The sequence below is a fragment of the Bos mutus genome, chromosome X (genome assembly GCF_027580195.1).
Source record: "Bos mutus isolate GX-2022 chromosome X, NWIPB_WYAK_1.1, whole genome shotgun sequence".
NCBI lineage: Eukaryota > Metazoa > Chordata > Mammalia > Artiodactyla > Bovidae > Bos > Bos mutus.
In genome coordinates, this window is record NC_091646.1 from 82,954,461 (window position 1) to 82,971,811 (window position 17,351).

Here is a 17,351-nt window from a genome sequence, read left to right on the forward strand (position 1 = left end):
AATATGGATATAGATGTAAATATAGATGTATATGACCTCCCTGGTTTCTTCTCTGGTGGCTGAGAGAGTAAAGAATCTGCCTGTAATGCAGGAGACCTGGGTTCGATCCCTGGGTTGGGAAGATCCCCTGGAGAAGGGAATGGTAATCCACTTCAGTATTCTTACCTGGAGAATTCCATGGACAGAGGATCCTGGTGAACTACAGTCCATGGGGTTGCAGAGTCAGACATGACTGAGTGACTAACATGCATATAGATATATATAGTATATATTCTTATATATAAAGGTATAGGTAGCTAATTGACTATAAAACACTTTTGTTAAAAACCCAAGCCCTTTTACTGATTTCACATTAAAGAGATTACCTTAAGATTCCCTACCTATCTTTGTTCTAATTTATAATAAGGCACTGACTAAGTCTGTAGACCTTTTGGTAGAAAAGGGCACAAAGCTCTGGCACTATACAGAGAATTCAACTCTGCCCTGCTTTGGATATTTCTAATCAAAGATTGATCCTTGGTGAGACCCTCCTCCATGGGAAGTGCTCTGGCATGTAACAATGATTTTGTATGGAAGTCTTAAGGATTATCTCATCCTGTAAGTGGGAAATTATTCTCAGGGCTGTTGTGAAAGTTATATGAAAAGGGTATGTGACATTTCCCAGTTCAGTACTTGGCACATAGTATGTACTCAATACCATAGCTCAATGTGTTCCAGTGAATTTTAGGTTCTTGCCCTGTCACAGAAATAACTCAGAGACCAGACAGTGAAGTCAAGAAAGTAAAGTGAGGATTTATTTAAGCAAAAATATGCTCTCAGAGGGAGAACAGGCAGACAGAGAGTAGCTGCCCTGGGTTTCTTTGGTAGGCTGATTGTGTGAGCCTGTGTATATGCTCAGTCACTGAGTTGTTTCCAGCTCTTTGTGCCCCATGGACTGTAGCCCACCAGGCTTCCCTGTGTTGGTGCACAATTGGTAGGTACTTCTTATCTGCAAGGCTAATTTTATTGTAATGAGAGTATAATGAACAACAGATCACATTCTGACACAGGAGATTCCTGACTTTCTTCTAGGACACTTATCACCCAAAATGTATGGTTTCTTGTCAATATGGAGGTTCCCACTTCTGTCTGCCCATGGATCCCTGTTGTTTACAAGATGCATGGTTTCTTGCTACCTGTCCCCTGACGCCCTTTCTCTGCTCATATCTAGCTACCTGCCTACTGTAACAGATTTGCTAATATTCTGATAAACATGAGATGATTACCTGATAAGGCAATTGATTATTTAATTGACCATTGATTCAATTTTTTTTTTAGTGGGGATTTTTTTTAATTTATTTATTTTAATTAGAGGCTAATTACTTTACAATATTGGATTTGCCATACATCAACATGAATCCACCACGGGTGTACACGTGTTCCCAATCCTGAACCCCCCTCCCACCTCCCTCCCCATACCATCCCTCTGGGTCATCCCAGTGCACCAGCCCCAAGCATCATGTATCATGCATCAAACCTGGACTGGTGATTCGTTTCTTATATGATATTATACATGTTTCAATGCCATTCTCCCAATTCATCCCCCGCATCCACCTCCCACAGAGTCCAAAAGACTGCTCTATACATTTGTGTCTGTTTTGCTGTCTCGCATACAGGGTTATCATTACCATCTTTCTAAATTCCATATTTATGTGTTAGTATACTGTATTGGTGTTTTTCTTTCTGTCTTACTTCACTCTGTATAATTGGCTCCAGTTTCAACAATCTCATTAGAACTGATTCAAATGTATCCTTTTTAATGGCTGAGTAATACTCCACTGTGTATATGTACCACAGCTTTCTTATCCATTCATCTGCTGATGGACATCTAGAGTTCTTCCATATCCTGGCTATTATAAACAGTGTGGCAATGAACATTGGGTACACGTGTCTCTTTCAATTCTGGTCTCCTCAGTGTGTATGCCCAGCAGTGGGATTGCTGGGTCGTATGGCAGTTCTATTTCCAGTTTTTTAAGGAATCTCCACACTGTTCTCCATAGTGGCTGTACTAGTTTTCATTCCCACCAACCGTGTAAGAGGGTTCCCTTTTCTCCACATCCTCTCCAGCATTTATTGCTTGTAGAATTTTCAGTTCAGTTCAGTTGCTAAGTCGTGTCCAACTCTTTGTGACCCCATGAATAGCAGCATGCCAGGCCTCCCTGTCCATCACCAACTCCCAGAGTTCACTCAGACTCACATCCATTGAGTCAGCGATGCCATCCAGCCATCTCAACCTCTGTCGTCCCCTTCTCCTCCTGCCCCCAATCCTTCCCAGCATCAGAGTCTTTTCCAATAAGTCAATTCTTTGCATGAGGTGGCCAAAGTACAGTAGACTTTTGGATCACAGCCATTCTGACTGGCATGAAATGGTACCTCATTGTGGTTTACATTTGCATTTCTCTGATAATGAGTGATGTTGAGCATCTTTTCGTGTGTTTGTTAGCCATCTGTATGTCTTCTTTGGAGAAATGTCTATTTAGTTCTTTGGCCCATTTTTTGATTGAGTCGTTTATTTTTTTGGAATTGAGCTGCAGGAGTTGTTTGTATATTGTTGAGATTAGTTGTTTGTCAGTTGCTTCATTTGCTATTATTTTCTCCCATTCTGAAGGTTGTCTTTTCACCTTGCTTATAGTTTCTTTTGTTGTACAGAACCTTTAATTTTAATTAGATCCCATTTGTTTATTTTTGCTTTTATTTCCATTACTCTGGGAGGTGGGTCATAGAGGATCCTGCTGTGATTTATGTCAGAGAGTGTTTTGCCTATGTTCTCCTCTAAGAGTTTTATAGTTTCTGATCTTATGTTTAGATCTTTAATCCATTTTGAGTTTATTTTTGTGTATGCTGTTAGAAAGTGTTCCAGTTTCATTCTTTTACAAGTGGTTGACCAGTTTTCCCAGCACCACTTGTTAAAGAGATTGTCTTTTCTCCATTGTATATTCTTGCCTCCTTCGTCAAAGATAAGGTGTCCATAGGTGCGTGGATTTATCTCTGGGCTTTCTACTTTGCTCCATTGATCGATATTTCTGTCTTTGTGCCAGTACCATACTGTCTTAATGACTGTGGCTTTGTAGTAGAGCCTGAAGTCAGGCAGGTTGATTCCTCCAGTTCCATTCTTCTTTCTCAAGATTACTTTGGTTATTCTAGGTTTTTCGTGTTTCCATACAAATTGCGAAATTATTTGTTCTAGCTCTGTGAAGAATACCGTTGGTAGCTTGATAAGGATTGCATTGAATCTATAGATTCCTTTGGGAAGTATATTCATTTTCACTATATTGATTCTTCCGATCCATGAACATGGTATATTTCTCCATCTATTAGTGTCCTCTTTGATTTCTTTCACCAGTGTTTTATAGTTACATATATATATATATATATATATATATATATATATATATCTTTAGTTTCTTTAGGTAGATATATTCCTAAGTATTTTATTCTTTTTATTGCAATGGTGAATGGAATTGTTTCCTTAATTTCTCTTTCTATTTTCTCATATTAGTGTATAGGAATGCAAGGGATTTCTGTGTGTTGATTTTATATACTGCAACTTTATTATATTCATTGATTAGCTCTGGTAATTTTCTGGTGGAGCCTTTAGGATTTTCTATGTAGAGGATCATGTCATCTGCAAACAGTGAGAGTTTTACTTCTTCTTTTCCAATTTGGATTCCTTTTATTTCTTTTTCTGCTCTGATTGCTGTGGCCAAAACTTCCAAAACTATGTTGAATAGTAGTGGTGAAAGTGGGCACCCTTGTTTTGTTCCTGACTTTAGGGGAAATGCTTTCAATTTTTCACCCTTGAGGATAATGTTTGCTGTGAGTTTGTCATATATGGCTTTTATTATGTTGAGGTATGTTCCTTCTATTCCTGCTTTCTGGAGAGTTTATCATAAATGGATGTTGAATTTTGTCAAAGGCTTTCTCTGCATCTATTGAGATCATCATATGTCTTTTATTTTTCAATTTGTTGATGTGGTGTATTACATTGATTGATTTGTGGATACTGAAGAATCCTTGCATCCCTGGGATAAAGCCCACTTGGTCATGGTGTATGATCTTATTAATGTGTTGTTGGATTCTGATTGCTAGAATTTTGTTAAGGATTTTTGCATCTATGTTCATCAGTGATATTGGCCTGTAGTTTTCTTTTTTTGTGGCATCTTTGTCAGGTTTTGGTATTAGGATGATGGTGGCCGCGTAGAATGAGTTTGGAAGTTTACCTTCCTCTGCAACTTTCTGAAAGAGTTTGAGTAGGATAGGTGTTAGCTCTTCTCTAAATTTTTTAGAATTCAGCTGTGAAGCTGTCTGGACCTGGGCTTTTGTTTGCTGGAAGATTTCTGATTACAGTTTAAATTTCCATGCTTGTGATGGGTCTGTTGAGATTTTCTATTTCTTCCTGGTTCAGTTTTGGAAAGTTGTACTTTTCTAAGAATTTGTCCATTTCTTCCACGTTGTCCATTTTATTGGCATATAATTGCTGATAGTAGTCTCTTATGATCCTTTGTATTTCTGTGTTGTCTGTTGTGATCTCTCCATTTTCATTTCTAATTTTATTGATCTGACTTTCTCCTTTTGTTTCTTGATGAGTCTGGCTAATGGTTTGTCAATTTTATTTATCCTTTCAAAGAACCAGCTTTTGGCTTTGTTGATTTTTGTTTCACCAGCTAAAGTCTACCTTGTGGGCTGACATCATTCATTCCAGATTCAAGTAATTTTACCTGTTGTCAAACAGGTATTTGCTTAGATTTGGAAAAACAGTTCACTAGAATGTATATCTAAGTGTTGTGCTAAAACTATGTGACTACCACCAGAGAAGTGTATCTGCTCTTGAAAAAAGTTAAGATAGAATTGAAAAGATATCTATCTCTGAATTCTAAATGACCAGTTAAAAGACATTCTAAGATTCCATGCTAACTGCAATCATGTTTTTCAGTATCCTGGAATGCTTTCTGGAGAACACAGGACTTCAAATTAATCCTCCAAATACTCGTATAGGTGCAATGAAATGAAAAGAGGATGGTGTTAGTAGCGGGGGCAGCAGCTTAAACCAAGATATTACCAACATTAAAAAACATATAATGTGAGAATTGCGAGTTAAGTTTTATTTGAGGCAAAATGAGGACTTCAGCCTGGGAGATAGTACCTCAGATAGCTCTGACAAACTTCTCCAAAGAGGTAGGCGGAAAGGTCAGTACATGTGTGATTTTGGTGAAAAGGGAATACATGCAAACAAGCACATATTTCCAGAAGGTTTCTTCTAGTCTCATGAAACTTTATTAATCCCAAGGAACAGTGTCACCATGAAGAATTTTAGTGTTTTTCTAGATATGAGGAGATACAATAACCTGGCTCATAAAATCAGCTCCTGAAAATATCTAACTAGCTAAAGACCCATCCATTCTGAAGGAGATCAGCCCTAGGATTTCTTTGGAAGGAATGATGCTAAAGCTGAAACTCCAGTACTTTGGCCACCTCATGCAAAGGGTAAACTCTTTGGAAAAGACTCTGATGCTGGGAGGGATTGGGGGTAGGAGGAAAAGGGGACAACAGAGGATGAGATGGCTGGATGGCATCACTGACTCGATGGACGTGAGTCTGAGTGAACTCCGGGAGTTGGTGATGGACAGGAAGGCCTGGCATGCTGTGATTCATGAGGTCGCAAAGAGTCGGACATGACTGAGCGACTGAACTGAGCTGAAAGACCCATCCTGACAGTTTACTGGAGCACAGAGCACCTCATTTGATCTCCTGTGGCCTCAGCCTGCAATGGCTTGGAGAGGTGCTTGGGTTGCCAGCCAGAGATTGGGCTGGGTCGCAGCCATGAAAGCACCAGATCCTAGCCACTAGACCAGGGGTCAGTGACAAAGGCCCTGGCCCTTTGGCTTTGCAGAAAAGAATTTCCACTATAATAGAAAGTAGTGAAGATAGTAAAGTACTTAATAAGAGGAAAAAAAGTACAGTACATGTGGATAAGCACATGGGTGAATTCAGTGAGAGAAAGTCACTGAGTTGTGCCCTTGCAGCAGTTTCAATTACTTCTATGGAGCATATCTTCTTTGTTTCATTTGGCCAATCATTTTGATTTGCCTGAGTCACAGTCCATATTTGGTATATCTCAGTGTTAACTAAAAAATATAGTCACAACCTGAAATTAGAGAGTTATTTTATTTGTTGGGAATGTTTAGGACTCTGCGCCCAGAAAACTGCTCCAAAGAGGAAGGAGAGGGAGTCAAGTTAGTTTGTAACAGAGGGGGCAGGCAGTCTGAACATCAAAGATCAAGTATCAAGTTAAGGAATGTAGCATTCTATGTATAGGAAGATACAAGTCTGGGCTCACTAAATTCATTCTTGTCATATGCACCTCAGCTATCTGGGGCCAAGCCTGTTTCCTTGTTCACCCTGCTTCTTGCATCACCCCAGCTCCTCAGCAATCACCATGAGGTGGTAGTGGTGGCAGCATTTGCTGGATCACAATTTTGGGAGCCCTAATTCACATTTGGAGACCAGAAATCGCTGATGGCTATGACATTTCTTATTTATTAATATGGCAGGAGATATTTTCATTTCACATCAGGACCTCTCATCTGTGTGCATGCATCTCTTAGCCAAGGTGGATTTTACTGAAAAGGCATCTGGGTAGAACATCCCTTGACATAATTCCCCTTTGGCTTCCAAAGAGCCTTTCTGTGTATGTGTGGTCAAGGAGGTCTCCTGATGTCAAGAACAAGAAATATGTGGTCTGAGCAGGGCCTAGCCTCCTCTCATAATTATCCTGCTATTCAGAGTTTTGGTCCATAAGGAATGAATCTCCAATTGCTTTACTGGGGGGTGGGGGGCCTTCTGTTTCCTGCCTCAATTTCTGTTCTCCATGCTGAACTCCTTTCAGGGGTATTGAATGTCAGGAGCTTCATCAGCACATGAGTTAATCCTTATAGAAGTTGAGGGCAAGTGCCCATTGCCAGTGTCAATTTGTACTTGACAAGATAAAGGTTAACCTGGGATAACATACTGGGACAAGGGGTGAAAGCAAGAGGTAAGAGGCCCCAAATGCTGAAATTAAAAGCAAGATAGCATGGATAGTACTTTAGTATACAGCTGCTATCTACTAACTGAATGCAAATCTTGCATTTTTAAAAATTTGACTTTTGGAAAAATAACCTTAGTATTTTGTAAGTATTTATAAGAAATGTATAAATGTTTATAGCTTGGTACCACCTGAGGATATGTGGGAGTCTCAGCAGAGAGGGGAGATCTCTCTTAGAGACAGAAACACACATAAAGTGATAGAGATGCAAGACACAAAAAGAAAGAACATTTAGAGAATAACAGTAGCAGATCCCTAAGTCTATGCCTAAGGTCAAGAAATACAAACAGAAAAAGTCAGTTATCAAAGAGAAGCATCTAAAAGCAGAAGAATGCCTTAAGGTCATTGAACAAGGAACACTTCCAAACACATTCTATGATATCACCATCACCCTGAAACCAAAACCAGACAAAGACAACAGAAAAAAGAAAACTACAGGCTAATATCACTGATGAACCTAGATGAAAAAATCCTCAAAAAATGTTAGCAAATAGAACTCAGCAACACATCAAAAAGCTCATACACCATGATCAAGTTGAGTTTATACCAGGAATGCAAAGATTCTTCAATATATATAAATCAAACAATGTGATACACCATATTAACAAATTGAAAGATAAAAATCATATGATCATCTCAATAGATGCAGAAAAAGCCTTTGACAAAATTCAGCACCTATTTATGAGTAAAACTTCAAAAATGGGCATAGAAGGAACCTACCTCAACATACTAAAGGCCATGTATGAGAAGCCCACAGAAAACATTATTCTCAATGGTGAAAAAATTGAAAGCGTGCCCCCTAAGATCAGGAACAAGACAAGGGTGTCCACTTTCATCACTGTTAATCAATATAGTTCTGAAAGTCCTAGCTACACCAATCAGAGAAGAAATAAATAAATAAAAAGAATCCATATCAGAAAAGAAGAAGTAAAGCTCTCACTATTTTCAGATGACATGGTATTATACATAGAAAACCCTAAAGATGCTATAAGAAAATTACTAGAGCTAATCAGTGAATTTAGCAGAGTTGTAGGATAGAAAACCAATACACAGAAATCAACTGCATTTCTATATATTAACAATGAAAAATGACAAAGAGAAATTAAGGAATGAATCCCATTCACCATTACAACAAAAAGAATTAAATATCTAGGAATAAACTTACCTAAGGAGACAAAAGAACTGTACAGAGAAAATCATAAGGCACTAATGAAAGAAATCACAGATGACGTAAACAGATGGAGAGATATTTAGTGTTCCTTGGTAGGAAGAATCAATATTTTGAAAATGACTCTGCTACCAAAGGCAGTCTACAGATTCAATGTGATCCCTGAAAATTACCAATGGCATTTTTCACAGAATTAGAAAAAATATTTCACAATTCATATGGAAACACAAAAGATCTTGAATAGTCAAATCAATCTTGAGAAAGAAGAATGAAGCTGGAAGAATCAACCTTCCTGATTCAGATTATACTACAAAGCCACAGACATCAAGAGTGTATAGCACTGGCACAAAAACAGAAATATAGATCAATGGAACAAGATAGAAAGCCCAGAAATAAACCCATGCGCCTATGGGTGCCTTATTGTTGACAAAGGAGGCAACAATATACAATGGGGCAAAGACAGATTCTTCAATAAATGGTGCTGGGAAAACTGGACAGCTACATGTAAAAGAGTGAAATTGGAACATTTCCTAATATCATACACAAAGATAAGCTCAAAATGCATTAAAGACCTAAATGTAAGATGAGAAACTATAAAACTCTTAGAGGAAAACATAGGCAGAACACTCGATGAGATAAATCAAAGCAAAATCCTTTATGACCCACCGCCTAGAGTAATGGAAATAAAAACAAAAGTAAACAAGTGGGACCTGATTAAACTTAAAAGCTTTTTCACAGCAAGGAAGGTAAAAGGTAAAAAGCCCTTTTACCTTTTATAAAAAAGGTAAAAAGCCCTCAGAATGGGAGAAAATAATAGCAAATGAAACAACTGACAAAGGATTAAATTCCAAAATACACAAGCAGCTCATACAATTGAATGCCAGAAAAAAAAAAAAAAAAAACCCAATCAACAAGCAGTAAAAAGACCTAAACAGACATTTATCTAAAGAACACATACAGATGGCTAACAAACACATGAAAAGATGCTAATCATTGCTCATTATTTAAAAATGCAAATCCAGAGGGATGGTACGGGGAAGGAGGAGGGAGGAGGGTTCAGGATGGGGAGCACGTGTATACCTGTGGCGGATTCATGTTGCTATATGGTAAAACCAATACAATATTGTAAAGTTAAAAAATAAAATTAAATTAGGTCCCATTTGTTTATTTTTGCTTTATTTCCGATATTCTGGGAGGTGGGTCATAGAGGATCCTGCTGAGATGTATGTCAGAGAGTGTTTTGCCTATGTTCTCCTCTAGGAGTTTTATAGTTTCTGGTCTTATGTTTAGATCTTTAATCCATTTTGAGTTTATTTTTGTGTATGGTGTTAGAAAGTGTTCTAGTTTCATTCTTTTACAAGTGGTTGACCAGTTTTCCCAGCACCACTTGTTAAAGAGATTGTCTTTAATCCATTGTATATTCTTGCCTCCTTTGTCAAAGATAAGGTGTCCATACGTGTGTGGATTTATCTCTGGGCTTTCTATTTTGTTCCATTGATCTATATTTCTGTCTTTGTGCCAGTACCATACTGTCTTGATAACTGTGGCTTTGTAGTAGAGCCTGAAGTCAGTTAGGTTGATTCCTCCAGTTCCATTCTTCTTTCTCAAGATCGCTTTAACTATTCGAGGTTTTTTTGTATTTCCATACAAATTGTGAAATTATTTGTTCTAGCTCTGTGAAGAATACTGTTGGTAGCTTGATAGGGATTGCATTGAATCTATAGATTGCTTTGGGTAGTATACTCATTTTCACTATATTGATTCTTCCAATCCATGAACATGGTATATTTCTCCATCTATTAGTGTCCTCTTTGATTTCTTTCACCAGTGTTTTATAGTTTTTTCTATATATAGGTCTTTAGTTTCTTTAGGTAGATATATTCCTAAGTATTTTATTCTTTCCGTTGCAATGGTGAATGGAATTTTTTCCTTAATTTCTCTTTCTGTTTTCTCATTATTAGTGTATAGGAATGCAAGGATTTCTGTGTGTTGATTTTATATCCTGCAACTTTACTATAGTCATTGATTAGTTCTAGTAATTTTCTGGTGGAGTCTTTAGGGTTTTCTATGTAGAGGATCATGTCATCTGCAAATAGTGAGAGTTTTACTTCTTTTCCAATTTGATTCCTTTTTATTTCTTTTTCTGCTCTGACTGCTGTGGCCAAAACTTCCAAAACTATGTTGAATAGTAATGGTGAAAGTGGGCACCCTTGTCTTGTTCCTGACTTTAGAGGAAATGCTTTCAATTTTTCACCATTGAGGATAATGTTTGCTGTGGGTTTGTCATATATAGCTTTTATTATGTTGAGGTATGTTCCTTCTATTCCTGCTTTCTGGAGAGTTCTTAAAAGCTTCTGCACATCAAAGGAAACTATCAGCAAGGTGAAAAGACAGCCTTCAGAATGGGAGAAAATAATAGCAAATGAAGCAACTGACAAACAACTAATCTCAAAAACATACAAGCAACTCCTCCAGCTCAACTCCAGAAAAATAAATGACCCAATCAAAAAATGGGCCAAAGAACTAAATAGACATTTTTCCAAAGAAGACATACAGATGGCTAACAAACACATGAAAAGATGCTCAACATCACTCATTATCAGAGAAATGCAAATCAAGACCACTATGAGGTACCATTTCACACCAGTCAGAATGGCTGCTATCCAAAAGTCTACAAATAATAAATGTTGGAGAGGGTGTGGAGGAAAGGGAACCCTCTTACACTGTTGGTGGGAATGCAAACTAGTACAGCCACTATGGAGAACAGTGTGGAGATTCCTTAAAAAACTGGAAATAGAACTGCCTTATGATCCAGCAATCCCACTGCTGGGCATACACACTGAGGAAACCAGAAGGAAAAGAGACACGTGTACCCCAATGTTCATCGCAGCACTGTTTATAATAGCCAGGACATGGAAGCAACCTAGATGTCCATCAGCAGATGAATGGATAAGAAAGCTATGGTACATATACACAATGGAGTATTACTCAGCCATTAAAAAGAATACATTTGAATCAGTTCTAATGAGGTGGATGAAACTGGAGCCTATTATACAGAGTGAAGCAAGCCAGAAGGAAAAACACCAATACGGTATACTAATGCATATATATGGAATTTAGAAAGATGATAACAATAACCCTTTGTACGAGACAGCAAAAGTGACCCTGATGTATGGAACAGTCTTATGGACTCTGTGGGAGAGGGAGAGGATGGGAAGATTTGGGACAATGGCATTGAAACATGTAAAATATCATGTATGAAACGAGATGCCAGTCCAGGTTCAATGCACGATACTGGATGCTTGGGGCTAGTGCACTGGGACGACCCAGAGGGATGGTATGGGGAGGGAGGAGGGAGGAGGGTTCAGGATGGGGAGCACATGTATACCTGTGATGGATTCATTTTGATATTTGGCAAAACTAATACAATTATGTAAAGTTTAAAAATAAAATAAAATTTTAAAAAAATAAATTACCTTAAGGCATGGGGAAAAAATTAAATTAAATTAAATTAAAATAAAAAATTAAAAAATGCAAATCAGGGGGCGGACCTAAGATGGCAGAGGAATAGGACGGGGAGACCACTTTCTCCCCCACAAATTCATGGAAAGAACATTTGAGTGCTGAGCAAATTCCACAATACAACTTCTGAACCCTGGCAGAGAATACCAAGCACCCAGAAAGGCAACCCATTCTCTTCAAAAGGAGGAAGGACAAAATATGAAAGATAAAAAGAGAGACAAAAGAGTTAGGGACAGAGACCTGGTCTGGGGAGGGAGTCATGAAAGAGGAGAAGTTTCCAAACACCAGGAAACCCTCTCACCGGCAGGTTTGTGGAGAGTTTTGGAATCTCCAAGGGCAACATAACCGGGAGGAAAAAACAAACAAACAAACAAACCCACAGATTACACGCCTAGCCGAAACTCTCAGCGGAGAGGTAGCCCAGACGCTGGAGTCTGCCAGCAGTGAGCTGAATGGGGGCTGAACAGGGAGGTCTAGGCTGCATACTTAGGGTGGGGACCAGGCCTGAATGCCCTGAGAACAATCTGAGGGAGCTAAGGTGAGATAGCAACCCAAACTGCGATAGCCAGAGGAAAAAAGAAAAAAAAGAGAGAGAGAACTTTCCCACAACAGCCTGGCCTGCTCACAGAACAAAGGATTGAGCGAACACCAAAGGAGAGCTAGCCGAATGCAGATCAGCCCCTTCCCCCACTGGAGGCAGAGAGGCAGGCAGGCTGCAGCCAGAGCCAGAAGGTGAGAGGCAATCTTGACCCCAGAGATGGCATCCTCCACCAAACTGTGAGTAGGCTCCCAGTTACTAACCAGTCTTCCTGGGATCCTGGACAGTTGACATCCACCAGGATGGTGGCAATCAGAGATCAGCCCTCCAAAGGAGACACACGGCATACCTGAGACAGTGCTCTTGTGGTGCACCCAGGAAACCAAGTGCCTGGGACTGGGGAGGTGATAAGATGCACCACCAAATTGGGAGTGTGCTCGCCAAGCACCTGGTCGCCTGAGCTGCTTGGACCTTGGAAGGGCACAAAAAGCAGGCCCAACCGAGTCTGTGCCTTTGTGGGGTACCTGAGAACCTGAACCTGAGTGGCTTAGGACTGGGAAGTGCACCCAACCCAGGGCCCACTTTAGACAGTTCCGCTGCAGAACAGTCTGAAGCCTGGGCAGTGTAGACTGGGAAAGCACACATACTGAGAGTGTGGGGCAAACCCAGTGTGGCCGAGACACTGCAAGAACTCCCCACACATGCCAGTGATATTTGTTTGCAGTGTTTCTCCCTCCCCACAGTACAACTAAACAAGTTAGCCTAAATAAGTGACCACCTTCGCCCCCTTGTGTCAGGGCGGAAATTAGACACTGAAGAGACTTGGAAACAGAGGAAGTCAAAATAAACAAAGAAGAGGGAACTGCTCTGGAAGTGACAGGTGCAACAGATTAAAACCCTGCAGTTAGCACTGACTATACTAGAAGGGGCCTATAGACCTTGAGAAGAAGTATAAGCTGGAACAAGGAACTATCTGAAACTAAACTGGCACCACACTGCCCTCAACAGCTCCAGAGAAATTCTAAGATATATTTTACTATTATCATTTTTTAATTTTTAAATTCCTTATTACTCCTTTAATTTTCATTTTTATAACCTACTATTACCTTGCAAAAAAAAGACCCTATTTTTAAAGCAAATTTCACATATATATTTTTTATAATTTTGTGATTGATTTTGTTTTGTATTTTTAATATAGTATTTTTGAGAGTCTAACCTCTAATCTAGATTTTTAATCTTTGCTTTTTGTTTTTTGTTATCAATTTTGCACCTTTAAGAATCCAATCTTTAGTATCCATTTTTACGTAGGAGTGTGATTACTAGCTTGATTGCTCTCTCCCTCTGTTGACTCTCCTTTTTCTCTCCCAGGTCACCTCTATCTCCTCCATCCCCCTTCTCTTCTCTACACAACTCTGTGAATCTCTTTGGGTGTTCTGGGCTGTGGAGAACACTTAGGGAACTGATTACTGGCTAGATCTGTTTCTCTCCTTTTGACTCCCCCTCTTCTCCTCCTGGTCACCTCTATTTCCTTCCTCCCTCTTTTCTTCTCTATGTAGCTCCGTGAACCTCTCTGAGTGTTCCAGATGGTGGAGAGCATATAAAGAATTGATTATTGGCTAGATTGCTCTCTCCCTGCTTGATTCCCTGTCTTCTCCTCCTGGTGACCTTGATCTCCCTCCTCCCTCTTCTCTTCCCCATGTAACTCTGTGAACCTTTCTGGGTGTCCCGCACTGTAGAGAATCTTTTTGCCATTAACCTAGATGTTTTATCATAGGTGCTGTATGGATGGAGAAGTCTTAAGGCTACTGTAAAAATAAGACTGAAAACCAGAGGCAAGAGGCTTAAATCCCAAACTTGAGAACTCCAGAATACTCCTGACTCCAGGTAACATTAATTGATGAGAGCTCATCCAAAAGGCTCCATAGCTACACTGAAACCAAGCTCCACTTAAGAACCAACAAGTTTCAGAGCAAGACATATCGAGCTAATTCTCCAACAATGTCGGAACATAAACCTGAGCATTAAAGTACAGGCAGCCAAAAGTCACATCAAACCCATGGACACCTCAAAACCCACTACTGGACACTTCACTGCACTCCAGAGAGGAGATCCAGCTCCTCCCACCAGAATGTCAACGTAAGCTTCCCTAACCAGGAAACCTTGACAAGCCACTCGTCCAACCCCACCCACAGGGAGCAACCTCCACAATAAATAGGAACCACAAAGAACCAGCATACAGAAAGGCCACCAAAACACAGCAATATAAACAAGATGAAAAGGCAGAGAAATATTCATCAGGTAAAGGAACATGATAACTGCCTACCAAACCAAACAAAAGAGGAGGAGATAAGGAGTTTACCTGAAAAAGAATTCAAAATAATGATAGTAAAAATGATCCAAAATCTTGAAAGCAAAATGGAGTTACAGATAAATAGTCTGGTGACAAGGATTGAGAAGATGCAAGAAATGTTTAACAAGGATCTAGAAGAAATAAAAAAGAGTCAATCAATAATAAATAATACAATAACTGAGATCAAAAAAAAAAAAAAAAAAAAAACTCTGGACAGAACCAAGAGTAGAATAACTGAGGCAGAAGATAGGATAAGTGAGGTGGAACATAGAATGGAAGAAATAAATGAAGCAGAGAGGAAAAAAGAAAAAAGAATTTTAAAAAATGAGGACAACATCAGAGACCTCTGGGACAATGTCAAACATCCCAAAATTCAAACCATAGGAGTCTCAGAAGAAGAAGACAAAAAGAAAGGCCATGAGAAAATACTTGAGGACATAATAGTTGACAACTTCCCTAAAATGAAGAAGGAAATACCCACCCAAGTCCAAGAAACTTAGAGAGTCCCAAACAGGATAAACCCAAGGCAAAACACCTCAAGATACATATTAATCAAATTAACAAATATCAAACACAGAGCAAATATTAAAAGCAGCAAAGGAAAAGCAACAAATAACACAAGGGGATTCCCATAAGGATAACAGCTGATCTTTCAATAGAAACTCTTCAGGCCAGAAAGGAATGGCAGGACATACTTAAAGTGATGAAAGAGAAAAACCTACAACCCAGATTACTGTACCCAGCAAGGATCTTATTCAAATATGAAGGAGAAATCAAAAGCTTTACAGACAAGCAAAAGTTGAAAGAATTCAGCACCACCAAACCAGCTCTTCAACAAGTACTGAAGGATCTTCTCTAGACAGGAAATACAAAAAAGGTTTAAAAACTCGAACCCAGAACAACAAAGTAAATGGCAATGGGATCATACTTATCAATAATTACCTTAAATGTAAATGGGTTGATGCCCCAGCCAAAAGATAAAGACTGGCTGAATGGATACAAAAACAAGACCCCTGTATATGTTATCTACAAGAGAACCACCTCAAAACAGGGGACACATACAGACTGAAAATGAAGGGCTGGAAAAAGATATTTTACACAAATGGAGACCAAAAGAAAGCAGAAGTAGCAATGCTCATATCAGATAAAATAGACTTTGAAATAAAGTTTGTGAAAAGAGACAAAGAAGGACACTACATAACGATCAAAGGATCAATCCAAGAAGAAGATATAACAATTATAGATATATATGCACCCAACTTAGGAGCACCTCAATATGTAAGGCAAATGCTAACAAGTAAAAAAGGGGAAATTATCAGTAACACAAAAATAGTGGAAGACTTTAATACCCCACTCACACCTATGGATAGATCAACTAAACAGAAAATTAGCAAGGAAACACAAACTTTAAATGATACAATGGACCATTTAGATCTAATTGATATCTATAGGACATTTCACCCCAAAACAATGAATTTCATCTTTTTCTAAAGTTCACATGGAAACTTCTCCAGGATAGATCACATCCTGGGCCACAAATCTAGTCTTGGTAAATTAAAAAAGCATTGAAGTCATTCCAAGCATCTTTTCTGATCACATTTCGGTCAGATTAGATGTCAATTACAGGAAAAACTATTAAAAATACAAACATATGGAGGCTAAAGAACACGCTTCTGAATAACCAACAAACCACAAAAGTCAAAAAAGAAATCAAAATATGCATAGAAATGAATGAAAATGAAAACACAACACAAAATCTATGGGGTGGAGTAAAAGCAGTGCTAAAGGGAAGGTTCAAAGCAATACAAGCTTACCTCAAGAAACAAGAGAAAAGTCAAAGAAATAACCTAACTTTACATGTAAAGCAACTAGAAAAGGAAGAAATTAAGCACCCCAGGTTTAGTAGAAGGAAATAAATCATAAAAATTAGGGCAGAAATAAACAAAGGAGACCATAGCAAAAATCAACAAAGCTAAAAGCTAGTTCTTTGAGAAGATAAGTAAAATAGAAAAAACATTAGCCAGACTCCTCAAGAAACAAAGGGAGAAGAATCAAGTCAACAAAATTAGAAATGAATATGGAGTAATGGCATTGAAACATGTAAAATATCATGTATGAAACGAGATGCCAGTCCAGGTTCAATGCACGATACTGGATGCTTGGGGCTGGTGCACTGGGACGACCCAGAGGGATGGTATGGGGAGGGAGGAGGGAGGAGGGTTCAGGATGGGGAACACATGTATACCTGTGGTGGATAAAAATATTTAGAAAAAATAAAAAAGTGAAAAAAATAAAAAAAAAAAAAAATCCAAATTCAAAAACTAAAAGAAGGGGAGTTTAAGTATAGCTGTCCCCATCAAATCTTGCAACATGCTCTTTTCGTAATAAATATTTGCTCTTTTCGTAATAAATATTCTAAATACTGATCTGGCTGGAACTACTGCGATGCTTCGTCATTGGTGCCTGGAGCAATTAAATGCAAAACCATTAGTTAAATGGAAGGACCTCCTCTCAGGACAATGGAAGGGTCCTGACCCATTATTAACTAGCGGTCGAGGATGTGCTTGTATTTTTCCACAGGATGCACATTTTCCAATTTACATCCGGGACAGGCTGATTTGCCATGTTGCAGTCTCCCAGACATCAAGTT

General features: G+C 38.8%; 1 protein-coding gene across 1 annotated transcript in view; it reads left to right on the top strand.

Moving 5' to 3' along the window:
• VSIG4 (V-set and immunoglobulin domain containing 4) overlaps positions 1-16,912 on the top strand; it is a 96,743-nt gene extending 79,831 nt beyond the window's left edge. The window contains exon 7 of the mRNA XM_070365492.1: positions 14,126-16,912. Within this exon, the coding sequence (XP_070221593.1) occupies positions 14,126-14,162 (37 nt within the window). The 3' untranslated portion in view covers positions 14,163-16,912. The remainder of the gene's footprint in view (positions 1-14,125) is intronic.
• Positions 16,913-17,351: the final 439 nt, after the last annotated feature.